The 27572-nt window shown below is 43.3% G+C and overlaps 2 protein-coding genes across 2 annotated transcripts in view; one reads left to right on the top strand and one right to left on the bottom strand.

Moving 5' to 3' along the window:
- LOC131281440 (chromosome transmission fidelity protein 18 homolog) overlaps positions 1-8764 on the top strand; it is a 16400-nt gene extending 7636 nt beyond the window's left edge. Inside the window, exons 6-9 of the mRNA XM_058310775.1 lie at positions 1319-1494; positions 1574-1994; positions 8340-8400; positions 8625-8764. Of these exons, the coding sequence (XP_058166758.1) occupies positions 1319-1494; positions 1574-1994; positions 8340-8400; positions 8625-8725 (759 nt within the window). The 3' untranslated portion in view covers positions 8726-8764. The remainder of the gene's footprint in view (positions 1-1318; positions 1495-1573; positions 1995-8339; positions 8401-8624) is intronic.
- A 1058-nt stretch (positions 8765-9822) lies between these two features.
- Positions 9823-27572, bottom strand: part of LOC131294027 (diencephalon/mesencephalon homeobox protein 1-like) — a 43789-nt gene continuing 26039 nt past the window's right edge. Inside the window, exons 7-8 of the mRNA XM_058322077.1 lie at positions 14745-14869; positions 9823-10454 (exon numbers count right to left, since the gene is read on the bottom strand). Coding sequence (XP_058178060.1) covers positions 9823-10454; positions 14745-14869 — 757 coding nt within the window. The remainder of the gene's footprint in view (positions 10455-14744; positions 14870-27572) is intronic.

The following is a 27572-nucleotide window of genomic DNA, read 5'->3' as shown; positions in this document are numbered from 1 at the left end:
ACACGACATAATTTTGCGCTGGCGAAAAACTCATCAAACGCCTTTTAAGTTTCATTATTTTCGTGCCGTTTTTTGGAGGAGCTGCCCATTTTAATGAGCTTCTCGGCTTGACGGTGGGGACCTCAAATGAAATCCTCCCTTTGGAAACACCCTGAAACACATACAAACAACACCTTGCACATAAGATGGTGTCGAAAGACAAGATTGTGTACTCTACCGGGTTAGTGAATGATTTGAGTTCCCCTTTTCTTTGACGCTCGGAGCGAATTTACAACCCCCTCCGGCGAGGGTGGCACATTTTTTAACAAGTAGCTAAACTTATCTACTGACGCAAAAAAGGAAAAAGCAAATCTAATGAAACGCTTCGTCTTTGGGTTGGTTGTGTGTGTGTGTGTTTTTACATCGCCGTCACCAGGGTCGGGATCGGATTTTTCGGTTTTACTTGCAGTCCGGACGGAAAAGGAAATTAATTCCCGCTCGCGAATCTCGGCCACCGAGCACTAATGTTGATGATGATGTTTCGGAAGGCCGTTCTGGTCCGTTAGCGAAAGGATCGGTGCTAAAAAAAAAAAAAAACTGCTACCCAACCGTACTGCGGCTCGCGGATAAAAGAAATCTATTTGGCCGATAGGTCCCACGGTATGCTACAGGAGAACAACGCGCATCAACAACGTGCACAACGCAAGCGATGTGGCCGACGGGACGGAGACCCTTTCGCGGCGATGAAGTTTGGCGAGTGTTTTCATGAAATGATTCTATTAATTATTCAATATTCATTTACCCTGGGATCTGGGTTTTTTTACGTACATCCCCCCTTGCACTTGGTCAGAATCGTCAGAGAGATGGGCCTAAAACTCGTCAAACGAAAGGATGTCGAACAGTTCTGTTTTTTGTTTTAAAAAGATTTTAAATCTTTTTTTGCACCCCCGTTACGCGTGACTTGTTTGTACACTCTTTTCTAGCCGGGCCCGTGCCCGGTTCCGTCCCGATTGTGAATGAGCGCGGGGGGGATGGGGATTAGTGGAGCTTAAGTAAAATTGCGTTGGAAAATTTATATAATTTTCCTCTTTGCCTGCGCCTTTGATTACGTTTCGCAAAGTTGGATGTGTTTTATTTTGTTTTTCCTGTTTGGCGCAAAATTTTCGTCCTGGCTTATCTGCCGGGGTTTCCATTTCCCGGCTTTGATTAATTTATTTCCTTCCTTTCGGTGTGTCGGGGGTTTTTCTTGTACGAAAAAGGAAATTGTAAGAACTGCGCGATGTTGTTGGATTCGGTTTGATGTTTAATTGAATGGTTTTATTTTCCTTTTCTTTCCTAGCACACACAAAAACTGGCCAGTACGAAGCTTGTGTTGACCGGGCTGCGGAAAGGAATTTCGGCCTACCTGAAGGGCATCGGCGAGGGTTCGCGGGTGCTCGTCGAGACGATTCCATTGCTGAAGCGCGTCATCAACCCGTCGCTGCGGTCTGTCTCCGTGCAGTTACTTACACAGAAGTGAGATTTTTCTTATACAGAAAATAGTCAAAAGATGCTCTTCAATACAATACTTTACTCTTTCCTTCTTCTTTTGTAGAGAAAAATCCGATCTTACACACACGGTCGAGGTGATGGCTGACTTTGGGCTGAACTACATCCAGCTGAAAACCCCCGAAGGCACGTACCAGTATCAGCTCAATCCGGATCTCGACCAACTGTGTCACTTCAACGGGATGGCACCGCAAAGCTCTACCTACTTTGGCAAGCAGATTGTCGCGCGTGAAGTTGAGCTGGAGCAGATGCGCCGGGCCCAACCGAAGGTGGTAGGTGATGGCGGTGCGGGCAAGGTGGCCACAAAACCGGGAACCAATCGCTCGAAGGAGAACAGAATGGGAACGGCAGGACTGTTCGGTAAGGGCAAACCGGCGAAGGATGCTCAGAAGACGTCTCCCCCAGAGCTGCCGAACCATCTGCGCACCCTGAAACCGAAGCAAATTGTGCAGAAAACGAAACAAGTGGTAAGTACGCGCGTTCGGTTTCGGTAGCCCCTTTGCCATTACCATGCCGGAATTGGATCCGAGCTAAATGCTTTTAGCACAGCGGAAGATATGCACTCCCCCCACCCGGCACAATAGAACGAATACGAAATCTATTACCTGGTTCAATCTATATGGAAAAGATGATTGAAAATATTGAGGCAACAATCAATCGACCTGTGCACGACCGAACGAGGAAAACTCTCGCCTTCCCGACAATGAAATTGGAAATCAATCGGTTTGTTCGCAAATTTGGCAGCGTATTTGAAAACTTCCCGCTTTATTATTGTTTGATGATGCTGATGAAGTTTCTCGTGGGAACGATTCTTAGGCGCTGGATTTTTTTTATTTCTTTATCATTACCCAGCGGTTTATGGGATCGAAATTGACGACTTATGGCATGATTTGGTTGACTCGTAGTATCGTCCTAGTTGTACGAGGAAGAATTGATTGTTTCTTTTTCCTTTTTTTCGATCAAGTCAGGGACCTCTGTACACTCCATTTTCCATTGCTTTGTGCGCCATGCCGAAGCAACGCGCAACGATGTATCGCATTTCCATTAGCATACCCATTGATTGATTATTCTATCGCATTTCGCCTTTCCGTGTGCGCCGGGTGACTCTTTGGTGTTATTGTTATCCGTTACCTACTCTTGTTTCTTGTGCTCTGCTGGCTGATCACGGGCTCCATTCGTTGCATGTATGCTTCCTATACCCCTTTGCCGATTCATTGCCGATGAAGAGTTTTATTTATAGCCTCCCCGGTGCGCCCCCCTTTCCACGTTTGCTCGCTGTCACGATTTTATTTGTCAATTTTCGTGTGCTTTTGCGCGCAACATGACACGAGCATGTTTTTGGCTTCACTTGTTCCATAAACCGTAGCGAGTGCTTGCGCTCGGGCGAAGGAATTCAAATATTATTTTCAATTTTCATACAATTTCGCGCTCAATATTGATTTCAATTTCCCATCTCCTCTTCGAAGAGCGCAGTCAGGGGCGTCTTCTCTGTCCCCCGGTGTTAGGCGATTTTTGTACAGGCCATTCCATCCACCCCCGGGTATCGATTCGGGTCGTTGAATTTTTTGGCCAACCAAACAATCAACCGAGCGCAGAGCCCCGTTCACCGTGTCGACCCTCCTGGGTGGTTTCGGTCGGTGTCTGTTTTCCCACCGAAGGCATCGAAAGCAAGCGGATGTATCGTGTGCTGTATCCCTTCTACTGGAGGATAGTCGACTGTCCCGGTAGTTTGCCAATATAAGTTAGTGAACTGTGGGTGATGGAGAGGGAATTATTTTTCCTACCCAAGGCCCATCGTAAGGGGGACGGGGGGCTTTTCTTACTTCCAGTTTTTCCTTCCCAAATTCCATCAATATTCCCCAACCGGGGGAAACTTATCCGAGCTTTTGCCGAAGGTGTTGGCTATCGCACGAGCAGCAAATAAAAACGCACCCCTCCCAAGCAACGACTCTTTCCCTCCCCAATGTGTGAGTGTGTGTATGTTTGATGCTGCAAAATAAATAAAATAAAGCATTCAATATAGCGAAGCATAAGTGTGACGATCATTGCCAGGGTCGGATGCTTGGCTAGGGGAGGGCGTAAGGATCGATCAAAGATCTGCTCCTGTATCGGGGTGTTTTCCGCTGCTTCCAGTGGAAAGGCTCGTGGCTCGGAAGAAATAAAAGAAAAACTGGGAGTGTATGTGACGTGGAAATATGGCGCCCCTTGTACACGGGGAGTGGAAGTTGTTGTTCGGGCACGCCGGAGACGGACGAGAGGATGAAAAATTGTAGCCAATTTTGGATACACTTTGGGCACACTCATATCTTCTTCTCGTCGTATATTTATATATTTCGAACGCGTGAGATTCTTCAGCGAAGCAAAGGATTTTCTTTTAGCTTGTAAGCAATCCTTTGGTACATCGATGCTCGGTAAAGGGGAGTCATGAAAGAGCACGGCGAGGGGTTGGGAAGAGATAATTTAGAGTTATGCCATCAAGGATCAATTTGAGATGTAGTTTTTTATTATTCAGATTGATTGCATACATTTCGTCGTTGTACGCGTTCTGGGTAGTGTTTGCATTTGTTTTTCCCTTGCTTGGAATACACTCGATGTTGCTTTATCAAGCTATCACATATTCCACCACATCGTCCTGTCCTCCCCATTTGTTTTTACCATGTCAGGGGTTTGCTAATTTTGGTCCGAAGATCAAACCTCGTTTATGAAAAAGTTTCGCTACTTCTCGCGGTTAACGTAAAGTAATTGAAAGTAAAGATGATTGGTAGTACTTTCTTTGGTTGTTACAATTTGGATTCTAACAATACATTCTCGTTAATACAGGGATTCTTCTTCTTGGCGTAACGACCACTTAGTCATGCCTGCCCCGTTAAGGGCTTACGAGATTTGTTTCCCTGTTGTACGTGGATAGTCAGTCCTCTCGTACAGGGGAGAGTCCGGTCTCGGTTGGGATTCGAACCCACGCCGTCGAGGTGGTGAACCCCGGCACTCATGGGCCGATTTTCTAACCGGCGCTACCGCTCGGCTGTCGCGGACCCCCCCAATACAGGGATTATAATAAGAATAAAAGAATCAACTGACATTTGCACTTAACATTCTTAAAATATAATGTGTTGGGAATTGTAGCAATGAACAAATAAATTGGTAACTGTTACAATTCGTTTTATCATGCGTCAATTGGAATAAGGAAAAAGTAACTCTTTAGGAATTGTATCGTGCAGTTTTTCGAACCCAAACAAGCACCAACGGCCGGGGTCTGCTGTTATCGATCCTTGTGATCAGTCAACCCGTCAGTTGATCTCTTAAGTTCTCTTTTTCGTTGAATGTTATCATCGGGCTTTACGTTTCAAAATAAGCAGTTTTGCAATATGATTTGGGATGGATTACTTTCGTCCACCTTTGACCAAAGCTAGACTTGCCAACCCCTGCTTTAGTTAAAAAGAATTGGATGTTTAGTATGTCACCAGCGTGTCTCTGTAAAAGAGTTGTTATTTATAATGATTTATGGAAAATGAATCATAGGTTTCATTTCTGTCCACGTTTACTCTTTTTCAAGGAAGTTGTGCCCAAAACTGTTCCAAATGAAAGCGCATGTTTCTTTTTTATCTGCATAAATCTCGCAAACATTGTTCGTAGAACATTTTAGTGTGCAATTCGTTCGTTCTTCGCCATTTGGTTTTGTTTTCTCAGTTAATCAATGACTAATGTCCGGTTTCATGAGATTGATTTGAATATAAATTAAGCTATTTCTTTCGCGCTGGATATCGCAAAATGTTCCTCTAGATTATTTCCTCCTTCGTTGCGTTTCCTACCAAAGGCGCTCGTTCCATCGTTAAAAGGATTGATTATCGTTGATTGTTGATTTATCATTTATCTTGCCTATTCGGACCCCGCCCCATTACGTGCCCCCCGCCGGCAATCACGAACGCGACGGCGTGGATACATGTAATTTTCCCCGAGTTTGCGGGTGGAGATAATGCATAAAATCATTTGCTTTCCCCACCCCCCACTCTCATCCCCCTTTCCCCACAGTGCGTTGGGTCGTTTACATGCTCTACTGTGAATGCTCTCCAGCCAAAGCCACCCTCTCCCGGATACCATTAGGGGATTTATTGTTCGCCAGTGACCCAATCACCGGCAAGTGCGGGGTTTGGTTGGAGAAAAAATATTGCACCGAGTCCATTCCCGAGTCGCACCACGGACATCAACGGAACCTCCTACGGTGGGGAGCACCCGGAAGGGCTTAGGGATAAAGGAAGCGTTTGCGTTTTCTGAATGCTTAATAAAAATAAGATCATTTAGCCGAAGAGTAAAGGGCACGGACACCGGAATTGAACGTGCCGAGAAGGGTATTCCGGTAACCAAAAATATAGAAGTGCTGGTAGGGTTTCCTTCTCATTTGCTCCTCCTCCGGCGGCTTACCCCTGGTATGTCGCCGCAGGTCGCAAACGTAATCGTTCGTCCGTGAAGATAGAGAATATTATATTATTCCTCAACCGCCACCATTACTGGATTCTCTTTCACTTCCACTTCGGGTTTGCGAGCTGAAGCGGATCCACCTCCCGCTGGGTTGACTTTGGCAATTTCCTAGCATTTCGGGTACGATGGTGCTGGTGTTGGTAGGAGGTTTTGCTTCTTCACAAGCATCGTTCGGTAGGTAGGTGTGTACGTTCGTTCGTGGCACAAGCGGTCGGTCAACAAGGCGTACAACGATCCATATCGGAGATCCAACGTCCGGAGAACGTAAATCTTCCAGTGTCCACGTCCGGTGCCTTGGCAGCGCGCGTGCTTCACTTGTGACGGAAGTGCTCGAGGTCGACTGGTCCGACTCCGGGGCAGACCCATCCTTCGATGGCCGGTTCGGGCTGTGATGGTGTTAGAATTGTTTAGGATGCTTTTATACGTATAATTACATAAACTACCACATTTGTGTGTATGAAACTTATAGAGGATAGTTTTTGAAGGGCTTGATTTTCTGTTTTTCAATGTTCAATACGTGTTAAATTATCTTGTTTTTCTGTTGCTTTTAGAAAAAGGATGTTTAATGTAAGCATATTTTTTCAGTTTTTCAGCTCGTCATATATTATATTTATATTCTTAACCTCTTATTGTTATTTGTTTTAACCACAACTTTCGACTACTTTATTTGTGTTAAGTTATTTTTTATTATATCGTTTATTTTTGCATTATTTTTGTTCAATAATGATTCGGTTCGATTTTCGTTTTACTTTTTCCAACAAAAAACAAATCTTTGCTTCGCCAAATTTTGTATGTGTTGAGTTTTTAGTTCGAGGAACAAAAGCTGTAAGCTTTTTAATAGATTTTTCGTATTTACACCAAAAACTGATCGCTAACTATTCATTTGATCCTACCAGATTGCATCCGTTGTATGGTCACACTTGATGTTTTCTTTTTCAGGAGCAAATCAGTGAAATAAACATCACCTCAATTGATCGTTTAACCGGTACGGAATCTTTCGGCATTAGCTGCAAAAAGAAACGAGCCCGGGTGATGCTGGGAATAGCAATAATTCTTCCCCTTTCCGTTGAACACGCTGCAGGCCTGCGTTCCATTCTTTCCGTTTGGTCTGCGATCACTTGCCACTCGGTGGGGCAATAAAAGTAATCATCCTTTTCTTGCTATACTGGACTTCCGGTTATAGACCCGTTCTCGTTTCTTCGACCCGCCGGGCGGAAGTCGGTCGCTCGTATAGTTCGGGCGCACAAGCAGGAACCACATCAACGGTAGACGTTCGCTAAGGACCGTCGAAATCACGCAACATGTGAAGAAGGAAGAGAATCCGGCACTAAAGTGAATAGCGGCGTGATACGGGGAACGGGGTTCAACGCAAGGGACGCACAAGGGACGCACAAGGAGTGTGAGAATAATAACACAGAATCAGTGAAACCTCCCGAGCAGCCCGAAAATTCCGTTCGACGTAATTCAGTGTGTTAAACAATTTTCCGAGTAACGGAAACCCAAACGAAGGGAAATTCGGTTGATTTATTTTTATTGCATCTTAACGATGTAGATGTGTTCGGGATTGGGTTTTTCATTTCTTCTCTTTTTCTCTTTGCAATTGTGCATTGCTATGAAATATAAAGCTGAACGTTTAGAATGAATGGGTTTTAGTAAGTGGAGAATTGATTACTTTTTATTTAGCACTTTCTGCAACGACATGGCTTAAGTTTCGGTGTAAGATTATTGATATTGCTCTCTGGAAAAGTTTGCAAAAGGTTTTTCCTGTATCTTTCAATGTGATAAATTTTATTTAAGACAAATAATTGTTTTGAGAACCATAAATATGATCAGTAAAGAATATAAGAAATATCTCTTCCGAGAGCTCATCTGTTTAAGCCATTCGCTTTGTGAGTGAAAAAGTTGTTCCTTTCAATTGGTGGTTTTTTTGGTAAATCCACGACCTATTCATTGGTTGCCCTATGCCATTTGTAATGTTTAAGTTCAAATTAGGGTGTCAATTTACGATAACTTGCTTCCTATCCACCATTAGTATCCCTCGGGGCACCGAACGTTTGGTGGACAAGCGGACACCACTGACCTCGAAAGGGTCATTTTTATCCGTATTTTGGAAAAGAAAAGAGTTGCATCGTCTTTGTTTTTGTATTTTTTTAGATGTCTCTTCTTTCCTTGCCACGTTCAATGTTTGGGTTCCAAATATTCGTTCGGTGATTGTACGAGGCAGGAGGAGGGACTGCCTTGGCATTGCTTTATAATCTCCTATTTTTCACAATCCTTCTGGCTGGTAAACTTATTGTTTTCTTTTTCTTTTCCTTTTTCCATCTTCTTTGTTCTAGACTTCGAAGGACTTTTTCGGTCGTATCTGCACGAAGGAAACGGCGCTCCCGGTCAAGGAGGGTAAGTTGGTGCTTTGTTCGTGTGACAAATCAAATTGTTTATGTGTCTGGAAATGGTTGGATGCAGGACAACAGGGCTCAGGAGTAGTTGGTTTGTGGATAAGAGTGGACTTTATGGAAGTGTATTTTGTTGGTTTAGATTTTTGTTTTAAAACTGCTATATAAACTCTTATAGATGGGAGATTTAGTTTGGATTTAAAAATCACTTCTCTTTCGTATTTGCAGGTGGAACCGATGCAATTGTGAAGAGCCCCATCTGGTATCGGTACAAGGAAGGTTTTAACAACGCCGTGCGGAAGGACATCACCCTGCAGGACCTCATGTGAACCACAGAAAACAGTGAAGACTTTTATTTATGCGAAAAGGTGGTTCGAAGAATAGTAATATTTTTTTTCATTGCGACATTTTTTTGTAAATAAAGATCGATCGAAAGCTTGAAGAAAGACACGCCACTACGCAGTTCTCTTAAGAGTATTTTGCTTGTGATATTTTAAGCCATAAAACCAAATCTCTTATGATTACTGTTTTGATTCTTTATTATTTACTTTATCATCAATTAAACTGGAAAGGGAACAAATAGCTTTTCCAGCGAAACGTGGTAGAGCGTACAGTTGGTTTTTGTTTTCTTTTACATTTACAAGAACACCTCCGGTCGTGCGCATTGGTCAGTGCTTGTGTCACAATCCTACGATGGGAAACGTTTAATGTTGATTTTTTTATTCGCCAGCATCCTGGATTTTGCTTTTGTTTTCTCCCTTAACATCTTACTTGTTAACGACTTGTTATATGGTGTAATTATGAAGTTTTATAGAATACATTCTTTAATCAACGTACTATGCTCACCAACTATCGGATTCCTTATGTAAATGTATCACGCTCTAATCGGGTTCTACGCTATTTAACTACAATATTACATGTGAGATTCGTTACACGTGTGGAATGTACCTGTGGAACTCCCGTTAGAGAGAACGCTTCAATTGTGATATTAATAAGTTGAAAACTTGTATTTTATTGCTGAAGAATACTGAGCTGAACCTGTTTATACACTTTTCCAAGACGACACCGTTCATACGAGCCTAAGTCATTTTGCATTCATTATTAAATACCTATATTCTTCTCTTTGCATTCGATTTATCGAGGATCCGTTAAGTTTAATTTATACTCTTAAATTTCCTTATTTTGCTGCCTAGCAATTGCATGTAGAAGTACGTTTTGAAGAATTTTATACAACTCATTCGTTTGGTTACCGATCGCCTGAATGAAGCACTAAAACTGAAGGTATGTCTCTAGTTCGAAACTATCTAACTAGTTTATTTCAATACATAAGTCCGTCCTTGCGTTCCTTGGATTTTATTGTTATCTACCTTTTCTGAGGTTTACAATACGGATTTTTTTACAAACGCTTATTCTGAATCTGAAAACTTTACTCGTTCGATTCTGACTTTTCCGGGCCATTGTTGGCGTGCGCTCGGGTTGGCGACCGTGGGGATGGTTCGGAATGGAGCCCCGTGCTTCCCGACGGACTATGCTGTGTGGTACTCGATGCGTTGTTGCTCGAAGTGCTATTGTTGTTGTTGTTGTTGCTGGTGCTAATGTTGTTGTTATTGTTGTGGTGCATGCTGGCCAGATGGCCACCGAGATGATGGGCCGCCGCCAGTTGCTGCTGGTGGTGATGATGGTGATGATGGTGCATCGACAGATCGCTGATGAAATCGGATGGCTTCCGTCCAGCGCCACTGAGCGCCGAGTGGAGCGTCAGCGGTGGCAGATGGAAACCGGGGAAGGCAAGGCCGGCGGCAGCGGCCGCCTGAAGAGAGTGCAGCAGGGCGGCCGAGTGCTCCTGGGCCTTGCGGCGCAGCTCGGCGACCGAGGAAGAGCGTGGATCGGGCAGAGAGCTGCCACTAACGACGGAACTGGTGATGGCGGCCAACCCCGAGGCCGACGAGGCGCCGATGGTGGTGGAGGGTGCGGAGGAGGTGCAGGTGGGCGAAGACGAGGGTCCGGTGGTGGTGGGCGCTTTCACCGGGCAACAGGAGCAAAGGCCAGGGAAGGCCGCTGGAAAAGAAAACAAAAAGCGAAACAATAAGACATCACGAAGACATATTATTTGTGAGAATCTTAGCAAGCTGTGTTAATGTAAATTATTATGACAATCAAGTAGGCTTAGTTTGGAGTATAAAAGCGACGATGAGAGCTATACAAAGTAGGACTGAAAAGGTTGTACTATAGAAGTTGATGCTCATAGATCGTGTAAGGTGTTATTAATTGTACCACCACTAGACAGGGTAAGTTGGATCCCTCAGAAGCCAACACTATAGTTAAAGTATTCCTGGTACAAGTGATAAACAATATGATGTATGTATACCATAAGATCTGACGGATCCATTTTGATCAGGATTAGAATAACCATAGCTTATAAAAACCTATACAACCACCATAAACTTTTTTTTAATGTTTGGTACCTTCTTAACCGAAGTATACTTTACGATCAATTGACGAGGTCGTTTTTGGTTCGGGATTGAACCCTCAAAATTATCGATTACGACCGGGTTAAAGTGGTGTGCGCGTGCCTCCGGGCCTTAAGGCCTCCTCTTCCAGGAGTAACAATACAACGATTCTCACCATCATCAGCCTCATCGTCATCTGGCCGGGTGCCTCGGTTCAGGTTTAATCCGCTTAATTTTACCTAACTCAATTTGCTTAAACAATCACCATCCCAGCCGAAAGTTGTGCTCATCTCATTAAACTTTAATCGAATGCGACGATAAGGCTAACGGACCCCGGCCAAGCGAGGAAAGAAAAAGGGGCCAAAGCCTGACAAGTGAAAGTGTAAGCCCCAACCAATCATTCTGGGGGAGAATGGCGCTTGTGGAAAAGTGGGTTCCACCGACTGGGCGCCTCCATTCGTTATCTCGTGCACAACCAGGCGCCTCCATCCAGTTCAAGGCGATACCGGAGCGGGTTTTTATCGAATGTAAAAATTGGGAGCAAAATTAAACCGAGAAAATGGCACCGCTTGGTTCATACAACGGCCGTAAAACGACCATGGCTCGGTCCCGGTCCCCCATTGTGTCACGATGGGCTGGTGTTTTCCACAGGTGCTGAAAGACCCATTGGAAAATTTTCACCATTTACAACGGTTTTCTCCATGCTTCAAGAGACGGAGCGAAAATCCACACCGAGGCAAAGGACGCCTCTGTTGAGGAAATGTTGTGGAGGTTTTTTTGCGGGAAATTTTGAAAAACTTTCTCCCATAAAAATGTGCTTTGCTTCACGTCGTCTTCTGCTTTACCAGAGCAAAACAACAAGAAAAAAAAACCTTCAATCGTTCCCTCTCGTTTCCTGTTCTCTCTTTTATCCGCACCACCAACGCCATCGGTAATGATGTAATGAAATTTAAATTTATTTTTACGGGTGTTTTAACTTGATATTGACGCTGGTAAACGAATTAAGAGGCGATTCCGGCGAGCGGAAGCGTTCGGTGAGGCCATTGTTTCGTGTCGTGAGCGTGTGTTTTATCTAAGCTGAACGTTCCACCCAGGAAGCAAGTAAACGCTGGGTCGGTCGGTGATAAGAGTGTTGCGGGGTGAAAGGCTCCCATCGCTGGAACGGCTGGCTCGTTCGGGAAAGTTGTTACAGAAGTAAATCTTTCATGAAGCGAACATTTTGAGGCATGAAAAAGCTTAGGAAGAGACTTGGGTTTTGCACATCATTAAGCTTTTGTTGTTATGATTTTGTTTTACTGTATTAGTTTAAAAAAAGTTAATTTATTTGTTACTTTTGTAAGGCAGCAAATTGGAGTTTCATAACTTGTGTTATTCTGGGTTGCATTCTGGGTTTCAATTTAACCATCCAAATAAAAACTAAAACCATTTAATGGTTAGCGTGTGTTTTAACAAAGGTTGCTATAAAAAGAAATAGACTGTTAAACCGATTGAAACTACGAAGGAAAAATGTGGGATAAATAGAACAAAAACCAATCACAAGTTTTTAAGTTATTAATTACTCCATAGAAAAATCCACGACGGTGTAAAACAGTAAAAAAAACAGTTCTTGGATGAATTATTTCACGGAACGTAATACACATTATGAGCAAAAATATTAAATCATTCGATTGAGTGAACTGAATTAATTATGAGGCAATAATTTGGAACAGTTAATAACAAGGAGCATGCACTGATGTGAATAAATGAAATAGTTTTCTTGAACGTTAATGTCAATAGAGTAATGAGATATTTTAGACATAAGAAATAGAAATCTTCCTAACAAAAAATACTATCCGTTAGTAATCTTTCTTCACAACAATTTTCTTCAAGAACCCTTGGTATCATCACTCATCGCTAGCGGTAGACGCAGCTGACTAATTCAAGCATCGCTAGCATAAATCTTTCCTTCCGCAAAACCAAATTACAATTTTAATGTACGATAAAACAGTTTCTGGCAGCACCGACGAGAAAGAAAGTCTCACCGTTTCGTCCTTCAAACTTGCAGTCACCACACGCCAGCCTCGATTAGACGTGGACACGTCTGTGTGGCAAGTTGAAACACTTCCCGTCTTGGAGCTAGAAGCACCCAGTTGCTCCGAGGCGATGATACGACGATCGTGCAACGGAGCAAAAAGGTGCCCGGCTTGCGTTTTGGATGAATAATTGAGCTGCAACTTGCAAACGCTTGGGGAAAAGGAGTGCGCATTCTTCGAGGAGATACCGGAAACATTTGGTGAGCTGCCTCTCCCGGTGCACTTCAATCATCCGGTTGTGTCTTAAGTGAAGAGGAAAACTAATCTTCTTATCTTCACCCTTCTCCGGTATCTCTTTTCCAGTGGAAGCAGCAAACGTGTCTGGTGGGTCGCTTCGGAAGAAATACTACTACGACGGAATGTTTCGGATTCTTTGAACTACTAGTTGAAGGTCTCACGTCATCCACGGATAGTGTTTCACTTGCGCCAGACACACTCCTCTTAGTCGGTTTGGTAGTGGTTTTCCGCACCATCGTTTTTTGCCTCGTTTTTCGACCGAAGAATGAAACCTCCATTCCTTCCGATCCCAGACGCACAGCCAAAAACACATCCCCAGGTGCCAGTTGATTGCCTTCGCTTTTCGTTTATTAAATTTTCCAACGGAGGACCTCCCAGTCTCCCAGCCGGGGGAAACGACGATTCCCAAAAACTTCACCTTTTACCGCCGCCACGAGGTTTGCGGTACTCGGAGCAGCACGGAATAATCATGCCGTTAAAGTGTAATTTGATGCTGTTTAAATTATCAATATTGTGTACAGGTGAATAATTAATTAGCATCACTTCGGGAAACCCCGGATGTAGCGTAAGTTGCGCCGGGTTTCGTAAAGATGTTAGTTTTATCGCTCTTGCACCACGGTAGTGAAGGATTTTCATGAGACATTAACTCGAATTACGATCGTGAATGCTAATGGTTTACATTTCATGAAGTTACCGTGCGAAGCTCACCCGTTTCCACTAAATATACACACTTTTATATATGCTGAAAATGTTTCTGATTACTTAAAATAGCAGTTTTATAGCAGCAGTTTTAAGTTGTAGGTTTCTCCAGCATTTTGTTTTTTGTCTTGAATGAGAACATTTTTCATGCACCATCGTAATTTCCTTTTTGTTTTTTAAACAGTTGAACACGTTTGTCATAATAGTTGAAGTTACTTCCTCCAAATTGTTTTTCGATTTATCAAAATATAAATAAATATATAAGATAAATAAATATAAAGATAAATTTTTCGTGTAAGTTTTAACAAGATTGTGTTAACGTAAGAAAAATAACCATAAGCCAAATTTTTACCATATCAACTTTCAGCTTGATTAGTTCAAAGTTATGAAATATATTTTACGACGAATGCTTTATTTTATTTATATTCCAAGCCTGTTTCTCAGTTATTCACGGTTTTAGATACGGTTCTTCTTGTCACACAATCTTTTTATAAATAATAAAACCTCGAAAATGTGATGGTTTTATCTTCATCCAATGTTTTTTCCATCTCTTTATGGCATAATATTTTCAAACCCGAAGGGTATCTATGAGTGAACAAAGTAATATAAGTGGCACACAGAAGTAAAATGCCTGCCACTTTATTTATATTGTACCTCAAGCCTAATTTTTTTGGCAATCAGCGTTCTGCTTTACGTTTTACAAAAAAAACCTCACGTTTCGTTTTTAAAAATTATTTACTGGTTAGATTCAGTTGAAATTTCACTGCTCTTGCTTCGTTTTATCGTATTACATTAATTTCTTTAGAGTTAATATTTGATTATTATCTATCTTATATTATGTTGTTCTTAGTTTGCGAAAAATCAAAACAAGGATTTCAAATAATACTAACCTTTGAGACTGGGGAACAACGGTGGCGTAAACTGCGAGCTAAGCGATGCCAGATGCGGCGGAAGGAACAACGGTGGTGTCGTCCTCGGTTGCCCATTATCCAACACCGGTCGGAATCCACCATTGCTGCAATGGGAAAGAAAGTTGGAAAAGAGCACGTTGGTAAGTAAATGACTTAGACTTAGGGCCAATTTTTGATTTAATAGAACGCTCTGAATTCCTTCGATCAATAGGATGGAAAGCCAAATTACGCCCTCATCAACCGCCGGCAGCTGCGGGAAAGGCGGCCAAACACGACCTCGACGGGCACCCGACGTCGACGTTTGATCGTATTTCATTAGCGTTAATCTATCTCCAATTATCGAATTAACGTTCCCACCGGTAAGCTGCGCAAAGTGCGCACCTTTTTCCTCGTTCTGTGCGCTTTCACGCTCATTACATTAATCCTACGCGCCGGCCTCGGAGTTCGTCGGCGTTCGTCAAAATTACACCGCTCCGCTGCCAGTACACCGACGTTTTGGCAAATGGCAGACTCGTGGGTGGGTGAAATCAGCCACCCTTTTTTGAGGGAGCAATAGGAGGTGAACGTTCGCTCGTCGGGGAGCTTATTTCGAGGGAAATTTATAATCAACAACCCAAACCCCAAGCCCTCATACAGCACACCGTCGGGCTGACGGATGGCGTCCTCCACCGGGGAACCGTAGTTTTCTGGGTTTTCCCCAGAAGTATTCTTTTGAAATTCAAATTCCCGAACGCGTGCAAATGAAATGAACCGCAAAAGGGACGAGAGCTTGCCCCGAGACGGAGTTTAATCTTCTGTGGCAATATTAGTATTTGGTTTCGTGATTTTCGGTGCGGTTCCAAATGGGCTGGAGGGAAAGCTTTTCCCCCTGAACACCGGCACGACGGTGTGTTGATTTTCGTAACCATTCCGTTCGTTTCGAAGCTGGAGGTTGTGTTGATATTTCGTGCCTTCTTTTACGAGTTGCCAAACCGTCCGTGTTGCTCAAGCGTTTCTGATGTAATTTACGCTGCTTAATTTGCTAATTCTTATATCAAACAGCTCGATGTACGATGAGTGGGAAAGAAAGTGTTGCGTCGACGGGAAAAGTTTAAGGAAAATGTTTGATATCTAACCAAAGGGAAGCAGTGTGTGTTTCACCAGAAAATGTTTTAACTCAAATCAGCACCTTCAAAACTCTCTTCGAAACGGGTTAACTTTTCCTTCCCGTTTATTAAATCACCAAGGTTGACATTTTACTGCGTCTATAAAACTTGCTCCATACAGGTTTTACCTACATCAAATGCATCATTTTCAACACCAAGTCACGCTCAAGAGTTGCAAAGACGGTGCTTTTAATTATCAAACACATCGGCCGAATCTAATTATCACGGCCGAGTCCGATCCTAATTAAATGGCACCGAATGGCACACGCACTCACGCACACTCACATGCCTCGTGCCAATCACGAGAAGGTGTGATAATTTCATCACCTTCCAAATAAGATTTAACACACCAGGGAAGCCGCTGCAGGTCCAGCAGGGCACATTCGAAGTGTGGTTCGAACCTCGATCAAGCGTCCGAGCGTAAGAAGACTTGGCTTTTCTTCGAGCGACTCATCAATGATTCAGTAAGCTTCACCCTCTCTCTCTCTCTTGCTCGCTTCACTCTGGTCAGCTGCCGGTGATTTGGTTAATTGTGTTTTAAATCCTTGCCCGATGTCCGGCCGTCCAGAAATTGGGGCTGGACTGTGGGGCAGTCGGAAGGGGAGTTGGGGATGAGAGGGATGCAAATCTACCGAACTGGTAAGAAAATCGACTCACCCCTCACATCGTAATGGATTTTATGCAATCGGCAATCGGGAGGATAATGTCTTCTGCTTCTGAGAGTGGAACGACTAGCGGGAACGACCGAATGGGGGTGTTTTGGGTAGGATCGGATTATCTGCATTCCCGGGCGATCTGGGCCCGAGCTCGAGCCCTGCCTAATCCAGCATGCCCGGTGTTGGAAATCAAATTAGCTAAAACATATTTCAGCACGTTGACGCGGGGCGGGTTCGGCCTGGCTGCTGGGGTGATGTAAATGCAGCATGATGCTTCGATGACTTCAAATGGTTTCCTCCTTCCGTCCACAACTCCTCATTCGCCATCCCAACACCTTAGTCCTTCCGATGGGCAGACCTGATTTCCCCACCCAAGCCATTTTCTCTACACGGTTGCCTTCAAAGATGAACCGGAAGGAACCGTTTCCCTGGCGTGTTGCGCAAAGGTGGTCATGTTTAGGTGCTTCACCCGTGTAAATAGCCGAATGGAAAATCGAAACGGGTTGCAGAGATCCGGGGTGCGTTATTGGCTGGTGGTGGTGGAAAATTATTAATTCAATAAAGCACACCAATCCGGCACACCGAGTATCCCGAGCAGTACGAACCGTTTCACGGAAGGACGGTTGAACGGATTTTCATTACGGAAAGAGCATAGGCGAACATGGGAGTTTCAAGGCGAACATGGTGGAAAACCCATCACCACTACGAACGAAGACGGTGGTCGTAGGCAGAGAGGCGAAAGTGTGTGTTTACAAGAAAACTTCAAACGCGTAATCCGTTAAATAATTAATCAAATAAAATGTGAACCTATCCAAACGGTTGTTTTTGCATGGGACTAGGAGAGATGGAGAAAATTTGAAGAGAAGTAAACTTCACCGCCTACTGGATACAGTTTTCCAGGAACTGGCATATTTGTTTGTTGTGTCGGAAGCAATGAACATGATTATGTTTTCTACGCCCTACGAAACGTAATGTACATAGAAATATAGCTGCATTAAAATTAGCAAAGCGTTCTTTAAACATTTAGATACATCAAATTCCGATGACCTAAAGCTTGACCTCCTAAGAAATTATGAAAATCCTACATTACTCGTTGAGAAATTGAAACACTCGATACGCCGAATGGAGCCTAGCTAAAGTATAGATTGAAAATGATCACTTCTATACTAAAGATTTTTAAACTAACTAACATAAATAAAATGTTCATGAAAATGAACCTTCCCATATAAAAATGATTAAATTCATTTAATATGGTGGCATCAACTTTGAAGGGCCTAGGAGAGTTACTAAAATAAAAGGTATCCACAAACACAAATTGAAAGGCAACAATATATTTTGCTGTGTATCGGTGATTTTCCAAGTTGGTCCACTTGCTATAAATAATTTGAGTCCCTTTTATCTCAGTATACTCTATCAATTTTATGTTTGTTTTTATGAGAGTACTCATTCATACTTATAATAATTATTAGAACTTTTGTGTTTAGTTTAAAGACCTTGGACCTTTGGAAACACATCGAAGACTTAGGACTTTAAGTTTACTTTTGAAAATTTGTTACTGCAAGGAGAAGTAAAAATTATTACATTTCTGATTTAACCTTAAATTTAACTTTAAATTAAATTTGTTCGCCTTTTTCGTTACCATACAGAGTGTTGTCTTTCCCTACATGCAGTATGTCACTTTTGCTGTTGTATAAAACATCAACAGGTACTGTAGCTTGCAATTTCCTTATGCTCTGAATATGTAAAACTTGTCCAAAATTAAATATGAGACGGTCCCTTTCCCTTGCAACAAACAGTATTCTCACCCTACGTCCTTCGAAACACACACGCACACTTTGGCCAGCAATCGAATTGAGCACTTATGCAAAACAAACGCGGATGAAAATAAATTAATTAATGCCAATTAAGTCTCCTGCGGCAAACGGGGCTGGCCTAATTGATCTGTCAGCTTCTCGAATCGCTCAATTGGACGCGGACGACTGGACGTTCACGCCCGTAAAGCCTAGACGATGCCGGGGCGAAGCTTTCGGAAAATGAGCATGTGAAACGGGTGTCGCGAACGCTGTCAAACGGCACACAATGATCCTTGTGTCTCCGTGCGGACATTCCGAAATTCCTTCAGAACCCTCCCAAGCAGAACCGTTGGGTCATGCGTTCATGGGGTATGGAAAGTCGGGCGAACCGTGCCGTCTAATTCGGATGATGAACAAATTTTATTAGTCATAATTAAGATTAATTAATGCATTCAAAGCCGTTCGGCGTGGATACTCGAGGGACCTCCGGTCGCCGACCACAACGTGGAGCCTGCACATACAAGCAACACGTACATGAACAATGGATCGTGAACATCTTGCGCCAATCAAGTCGATTTCCCCGATGAGCGTCAACTGATCGGCATGGTTCGGAAAGGGCACGCGATCCACTTCTGGGGGTGGATTCTTCAAGTGTCGCCCGACACTTGCCACTTGGAGACGGACGAAGCTGCAGCCCGCTTTATCGCGCTCGCCATCGAATTGATTTGAATAAATGTGAATACAATTTAATTTACGAATCACTTGGAATAATCGGTTGTCCCACCATGTCACACTTTTTCCTGTGAAGTCGCAGATTGATTCGTTGCATGGCCATGGGGTTTCCTTATAAACGAAGAAGTGGGTTAATTTACAACTGAAAAGTCTTGGTTGACAATTACCTCAACTTGAGCCAAGAGAGGTAAAGAAAGTTGTTTAAAGGATGAAAAATGATTCTTCAATCACGTGGGATGAAAATGTTGACAAACAGCGTGCTCAACTTTACTGGAATATGTGATTTATCTTAATTTTCAAGTATATAAATGCTGCGTTCAAAAGACCCGATACGTCACCGAACTGTATCAGGCAATTTTCTCAACCTTCACCAAGGAAAAAAAAATCTTTGGAGAATCATATGTTTGAACCCAAAAAAAAGTTGATTTGAGTTGAGTTGAAATTTGATTCAATTTAGAACTACTTTATATAATTTAAAAGCAACAAGAGACCTCCGAAAATGTATCTTGAATCTCTTAATCTTTAACCTCTTCCTAAACCAGATACGCGAAGAAAATGGTCGACCAAAGTTAAAAAAAAAAAATTTGAAGTGGCACCAAGTTTTTAGCAAAAAGTGTAGCAAAGAAATATATAAAAAATCGATGCAAAACTTGAATTATTTATAGAATCTTACGTAGATTTTCACCAGTGTCTTTTATTTATTTGCTGTGTCTTTATTTCTCTTTCATCAAATCTGTTCCCTTCGCTTGGTTTTTCTTCTTAGGGCTCTTTCGAACGACAATGGATAAGAAGAGTGGAAAAATATTTCCATTCAATTTCACAGGATACCCTTTTTTCTCTGTCGAACCCTTCATCTAATTCTCAAAAATGTGCCACACCGTCCACTTTCCTCAACGTTCGGTTCAGAATTTCTGAATTATAATATCTTTGCCAGTATATCCGACTCCAACTCCAACACTGTGACTTTCCACATCGGCCTGCAGATCTTTCCGTTCTACTTCGTTTGAATATCGTTTTAGCAAATTATCCTTGATGCAATATTGAAGAGAAAAATGCTCACTTTCGGGTGGAGCCCATTTCCACTTCTTTCTGGTATGCTGCTTAATCTTTTCTTTCCTTTTCCCAGCACTCCCCGAAACTGGTTGGGGGGTTTTTGTTTCGAGCTCTAGAAAGCGCTCGCGCCAACTCGGTTTGCTTAAAATTATGATAACAACAAGTCCCACGGGATGCGCCACGCTAACAAACGAAGGACACGAAATGTGTATTCCAAAAGGAAAACATAACACAAAAAATAATGGTAAAGAGAAGAAGAGTGGGTACAAATCCAAAAGAAAGCATCGTGAAATGGTAAAAATGTATTCATTCGAATTATAATTTTATCCCACTTGCTTTTCTTTTTCATTTCCTTCCTTTTCGTGCCGTATCGGTGTGACGGTTGACTTTCGGCTGCCCGAACATTGAAACATTCATAAGGACACACGACTAGCGCCATGGGGGACACGTTGGGCGAAAGGTTGAACCGACCGTCCGACTTTTATATTCCTTTTTGTGTTTCTTATCCATTTTTCATGTCGAATGTTTTTTGTTTTTCCCCCTTCTTTTTGCTTTGATTTTTCTTCCCAGTTACCCGGTGTTGGTGGATATCAAGTTTTGATAGTATCGCCGTTTCGGGACGCCCCAAGAATCCTTTTTTTTCCCTTCGACTTGTAAATGCAATCAACTCCGCCCACTTTGTTATGTTTGCCATTTCGATTTACCCTTCGACTTCGGCTCGCTACTTTGTTTGATATACTAATACAAATAAAAAAACTAGATCTGTTTCAAAATGAACGGAAATATGCTGTTATAAAACTATTGTGTTTTGTTACTGTGTAAAAAATATTATTTTAATCCACGTTGCACGTGATAGTATAAACCAGGGATAGGAAAATTAGTGGTAAAGCTGCAAGCAGCAGGAATGTGTCAAATTTAAACACTTGTACGTAGACAAAGTTTCAGAAATTTTCTTTTCTGAGCTCTCGCATGTCTTTAAAAGTTCACTTATAATGGAACAGCATATTTCAAACACACTATTGATTCATTGTCGAAGGATAATGCACTATTTTGCAGACCTACCGTACATGCAAAGTTTTAGTTTTAAAACATATTTATATGCCACTATTTAGTTATAAGTACATCTGAACTCTGTAAGAGTATTTTTCTCGTATTTTTTTCGTTACTGTAACTCAACCATGCGAAACTGGATTAAACAATTTAGTATAATGAACTTTTGGTTGAATCATAATAGTAGTATAGTAGATTGTAGATTTATGTACATATGAAAGCACGAATATCAATACCATAAAACAATAACCATCAAAATAATAAAATTCAAAATGTATGTTTGAGGCTGGATTTCCTTGTAGGTGAATTATATTTAAAAATTCGGTAAAATATTTCGGTTTTCTTCATGTGAAGTTGTATAGTAAAGCTGGAACACTGCTTATGATTTCCTATGTTTTGAATCAACCTAATTGTGCACCCACGTTTGCATTAATGATAAATTCTAGAGAGATCGAGGGCTTCGCGAAAATGAATAAAAAACAACCATTTACCCCCCACCGCTAGCCTTGAAACCACCACCGTTTAAAAAAGAAAAAAAAACATGCTACCTTCTATTTGGTTTACCGGGTTTTATTGGCCAAAATCCACTTAGCCTCCCCGAAACGTCCGCTTCGAGTCGTCATTTCGCCATGCGCCGTGCTTTTCCATGCTGCTATTTACCAAAAACCACCCTTGGTGCAGGGGAAGGGCTGGGCGACGAGGTAAAAGGTTCCCGTTCCACATACGCTGGAGGACGAGATCCTCTCAGAAGCATCCACACTCACCCGGCGAATGCATTAAAATGGGCTAAACTGAATTTTATTTCATTTCGGCAATCAAAAATGCATGATTTCAGCGCTCCACTGTGGAGGGGTGGGGGGAGTTTTCTTGCCCGTTCTTATTTTCCACTCACCGTTGGCAAATGTCTTGCCAATGGGAAGCAGCATCCGGCTCGGCACGGTAACACTCAAAAGCACCAGCGCCATGAAACGCGCCAAGCTCCCAATTTACTAATTCACGATGTGAAAGTGATGTTTGTGACACCCCGAGCCTCAAAGCCTCCCACTCCCTGCTAGCCCTCGTTACCATCGTGTCGGGAGCTTCGCGAGGATGGAAATGCTTCCTAGAGGTATCATCCCCAAATCGTGCTAAATAAAAAAAGCAAGGAAAACGGAACACGATAGAAATAAAATGAAAATTCCAGCGAGAATTGTAAATGTGGATTGCTCCTTCCAACTCTGTGTGTGTGTGTGTGGAAAAAGAGACACGCGAAATGGTTGCATGTGCGAAAAGTGAAAGAAAATGTTTCGTTTGACGAGTTCGCGAAAATCCTCCACGCTTTGAAGGTGCCTCGTACCGTATGACATGATAATTCCCTCTTCGCTCGGCAGCTCGGCCATAGTGCGATGGTAGGTATTACACGGGGGATCTCCCAGCTGCCCCGAGGCGGGGCGGGAAAAATGCAAATTATACCTCATAAAATATGATGATGATAAAATTTTATTTCATCAAAAAACGCGCCACATCAGCACCACCACCACCACTGCGTTGAGTGAGTGCACGTACAGATGTGTATGTGTGCTCGAGAAAAACCTTTTCCAGGCGGTGGAAAGCGGAGCGCAGTAGAGGTTGGCAAATAAAATAAAGAAAATGGCTTCGTTATTCGTTTCCATTTTTACACCCACCGTGAGCCCGAATTACGACGCTAGTAAAAAAAAGGAACACCCCACTGCCTCTCCCGCTTCAATCCCCCCCGCGAGAGGAGGGGCGGGTGAGTTGGGAAAACCGAAAATTGAAGCCACAACTTTTAAAACCCACTTTTCTTGCACGCCTCGAGATGACGCGCGGTACGGAATTCATATGCAATCAAATAAAGAGATGTTAAGACTGATCAGATCAAGAGAGAGAAAGAGAGAGAGAGAGAGAACGAGGAATAATTCCGAACAGTGTGTTCTTTTTTGTCCAGTGTGTGATGGAAAACTGTCTGTGTGCATAAATTAACATGCCAATGAGGGCAATTATTGCATTTTGGGAAGGTAATTGAAACCAAAACACACAGTCTTACACACGAACACACACACACACATGCAAATGTGTCCTTTTTTTCCTTTCACCCACACTTTCATGGCGCTCCAGTGTCCTCACCGATAATTAAATACGAACCACTTTAGGCAAACTGATTCCCCATGCGCAAATGCAAATGTGATTTCCCTGTAATGGGAGGGTCGAGCGTATGATTTATGCAGCATGTAAATAACTTTTTCGCCAAAAAGGGAATCAATTATCAGGCGAACATCAAACGCCCGGTGTGATTTTGGGAGGACCCGCTCGGGTTGGGGGTGTCGAGTGTAGTTGTAACGACCATCGGCATCGATTGGAGGCCGGACTAATGGAAGGGTCGGATTAAGTTAATTAATGGATGAAAATTCACCAGCCTGAACTCGTTAATGGTAACATTATTGCTCGGCTTCGGTTTTACTTTGAACCTGTCAGCATGGGCGACGTTTTCGTTTCTCAAACAAAAAAGAAAACTATTTTAAATCACCTTGTTTTTGCTGCAAGAAGGCTGAAATGAATGGTTGACGTGGAGGTTAATCGCTATTTCACCAAGTTGGTTAAGTAACCACTATCGCTTTCTAGTGCTCGAACGTGTGTGCTGTCCAAAAATATGAAATGGTGAAAAGATTACGAAACCCAAAAGAATTAGCTCCTTCTTCGTTTGGTGTGATAAGCAATAAAACACGTGTTGCCAACACACAGCGACGAACGTACCTAAAGTTCTGTTTTTGTTCGTACTGTTACCGATTGAGGACGTTTGCTTGCCTCACAAGAGTTTCGAATAAATATTTCAATTCCTTTATTAATTCGATGTGTTGAATGTTTCAACCTTTTGGGGTCCGCACTTAATTAAACGGGTCAGTGCAATCAAATGCAATCTTAAATCCATACAAACTCAGTGAAGCAACAAATGATAATCACTCCAATCGGTACAAACCTTGAACTTGACCATTGAATGGTCCAAATACAAGACAAGATGCATCTTTCAACGGGGTGTTTATAATCTACGGTCGTAAAATCAAATTTAATTACCCCATATCACAACCGGCAGCCAGTGTTCCATTTGGGATGACAACAATCAACCAAACGGTACAAAGATTATAGCCGTCCGAACAACGGTAACGGATGGAAGACGCGATTGTATTTTTCGTTATTTTTTGTGAGTTCGATTTCCGGCGTTTGACTGGAAATAAACTTTGAACCATTCGTGACCAGGGAATGCATCGCACTATCAGTGCACGACCCGCGATAATGGCACTTGAAACGTAATGGAAAAAACCGTTGCGAAAGAAGCAAAGACACAGAAATACCTTAGATGAGCTGTTCATTATCACAGAAACGAGTTGACGGGCTTAGAATCGGTTCGTCGGTTGTTTATCAGCTCGAAAAAGAGAGCGACAGAGGTCGTCAAGAAAGACAAAAAACACATCTTTACATAATTCACGGGCAAGATCACGGGAAAACGTTCGGTAATCAGAACTGAGAGGTTCATATTTCAAGTCTTCACTATCTCTTCCCACATGGCTTACCACACGGAGGGCCACACTCGTTCCCAAACCCCCAAAATGTGTGTGTATGTGCGATAAGGATCCTTTAATGAGTTTCTTAAAGTGACGGTTCGGTTGATGATAAGACGGCGCTGTCAAATTTCACCGCGTCGGTAAGTCGCGCATCTCCGCTGATAGCGTGCGCCAACGGAATGTCGGAGATCGAGATGAATTCGGCGAGAACCGATCACACGAGCATCGAACGATAACGCCCGTAACGCCCGAAACCGTCGTAACGCCGACGTGGTATAAAAGAATACCCTCGAAGCCGGGCGGCGTTTCATTCGATCGTAGCAACCGACGCGGGAAGCACGGATACCAGCAATCAAGAAACATTGGTGAAGCAATCCAGTGAAGCGTGCAGAAAGATGGCCTCGTACAAGGTTGAACAGCTACCGTCGCCACTGTCCGTGCTCGGTGAAGGTGAGTGCAAGTGCAAGGAAGCTGTCTTACGTCGGGAACCTTGGCCCGCAGAGAAGGTTATTCGCTTTATTTCTCCTTTTTTCGCGCAGGTCCGCACTGGGATGTCGAGCGGCAGAGCCTTTACTACAACGACATCTACGGTGGATCGATCCATCGTTATGACTACGCGGAGAACAAAACCTACAACGCCACCATTGGTGAGTAACGATTTAAAAAGTTCAGTGAAAGTGTGGACAAACATAGCAGTTTTTAAAAAGTGACTCAAATCTCCATGGTAAAAAGTGCTTTAGTTTTGACAACTGAAGTCAGCAGGTCTGATGATGTAAAGCAGCCCGTAGACGTCACATATTAATCTGTGCAGATCTTTGACGTCTACAGATTTCCTTTGTTCTCTCGTACCCATCGTCTGTCAAACATCCCTCCAGATATCCCGAATATCTCGAGGGATGTTGGAAAGAGCTAAGGAAAAGCCGTAGACGTCAAACATCTGTGCAGATTAATATGTAACGTCTACGGCTTGCTTAAGAACAAATACTCAAATTATCAGAATTGCTTTTGAAATTGTTTAAGGATGAATTAGTGAAACTAGAATCAGTACAACTAGAAAGTAAAAACTAGACTCTGGAAGTTTGAATTTAGATACCTCGAAAAGGTTTCATCTATATCTGGAGTACCTCATACCGGCTCTCTCCAAATCCTTACACCTTATCTGTTAAATTATTGGAACTTGTCTAGATGACTTCCCGGTGATCTCGTTCATCATCCCGGTGAAGGGCAACGAGCGCCACTTCATCATCGGAACCGACCGCAAGGTGACGCTCGTCGACTGGGACGGCCGTTCGGAGAAGGCCACCTTCGTCCGGACGGTGGGCGAGGTCGAGCCGGACCTGCTGGACAATCGGTTCAACGACGCGAAGGTGGACAGCCGGGGCCGCTTCTACGGTGGCACCATGCGGCTCGAGGCCAAGGGTGACATCTTCGAGATGCGCCTCGGTACGTTCTACCGGTACGACGCGAAGCTCGGCAAGTTCGTGACGCTCAAGCAGAAGATCGGCGTCTCGAACGGGCTCTGCTGGAACGACGCGGAGAACCTGTTCTACTACATCGACTCGTGCGACCTGGACGTGAAGGAGTACCGTGTGGACGAGAACGGCGATTTGTGTGAGTATTCCCGGTCTTGTTTACCGTTTTTCTTCAGTTACCACCTTGATTGACCTTGTTCTTCTCTTTCCGCTCTTCGGTTGTTTACGGCCACTGCTCTTCAACAGCCGACGAACGTGTGGTGATTGATTTCCGCGTCAACGGCGAGAAACCCGCGTTCGTGCCGGACGGTATGACCATCGATGCGAACGGTTCGCTGTATGTAGCCACCTTCGGCGGATCCACCGTCTACAAGGTGAACTCCAAGTGAGTAAACGGAACGCCACGATCGTGTTTACGATCTTCCACTGTTGTTGTCGTTGTTTACCAACAAAATACCGTCTCGTTTTATTTCGCAGAACGGGCGAGGTTGAGCTGGAGATTAAGCTACCGTGCGAGCAGGTAACCTCGGCCGCCTTTGGTGGACCGAACCTGGACATCCTGTACGTGACGACGGCGGCCAAGGAGTTCAAGACGCCTCAGCCAGCCCCCGCCGGTGCACTGTTCGCCGTCACTGGCCTCGGCGTGAAGGGAACTCCCATGTATCCAGTCGATTTGGAATAACTTTTTCTGGCCTTTTCCTTTTACAAAGGAGTTGCAGTATCGCTTATATGAAGTAGAACCTTAAATACAGTTTTACCTTTAATGACTGATTATGTTTCTTGGCATTTGTTAGTACGAGCAGATGAACAAATAAATCCGTACGAAAATGAAACAGATTGTTCACACCGAACGCCTGTTAAAAGGTTGGCGAACGATAGGCCACAGCTTGAGGTTATTCGAGCGGAACGAATGCCAGTTTGCGGTGTGCTACAATGCCGCGGGCATCTTAACCGCGTCGGTTATGGGCCGGTTAAACGTTAATCATGTAAATAAATAGCCCACCAAAGCTAAAAAAAATGCAACGGAAACAGTAAAACATCGGTACGAATGGCGAAGTCTATGAAGTCAGTCAGGATCGTAAGGGGATCGTCGTTAACCACGCTACCGACCGCATCCGGACCGTACGGGATTTCGATGACGCCCGAGGGAACGCAACTCTAGGGGTAACCCTTGCCTCGAAGCTTAGCTCAAAAATTTCCCGTAGCTCGAGGAAAATCCTAAATACCTCATCGAGTGTGCGCTTCTAACCCCCTTTGCCTCACTGTGTATATCCTACCGTGCACGGCCGCATTCGATTGACCTCAACCGGTTCGAGTCGCATCAATTATTTGAAAGTGTGTTTAATGAC

The sequence above is a fragment of the Anopheles ziemanni genome, chromosome 2 (assembly GCF_943734765.1).
Source record: "Anopheles ziemanni chromosome 2, idAnoZiCoDA_A2_x.2, whole genome shotgun sequence".
Taxonomy (NCBI): Eukaryota; Metazoa; Arthropoda; class Insecta; order Diptera; family Culicidae; genus Anopheles; species Anopheles ziemanni.
The sequence above is the reverse complement of the archived record's forward strand: the minus strand, read 5'-3'. Positions and strand labels throughout refer to the sequence as shown.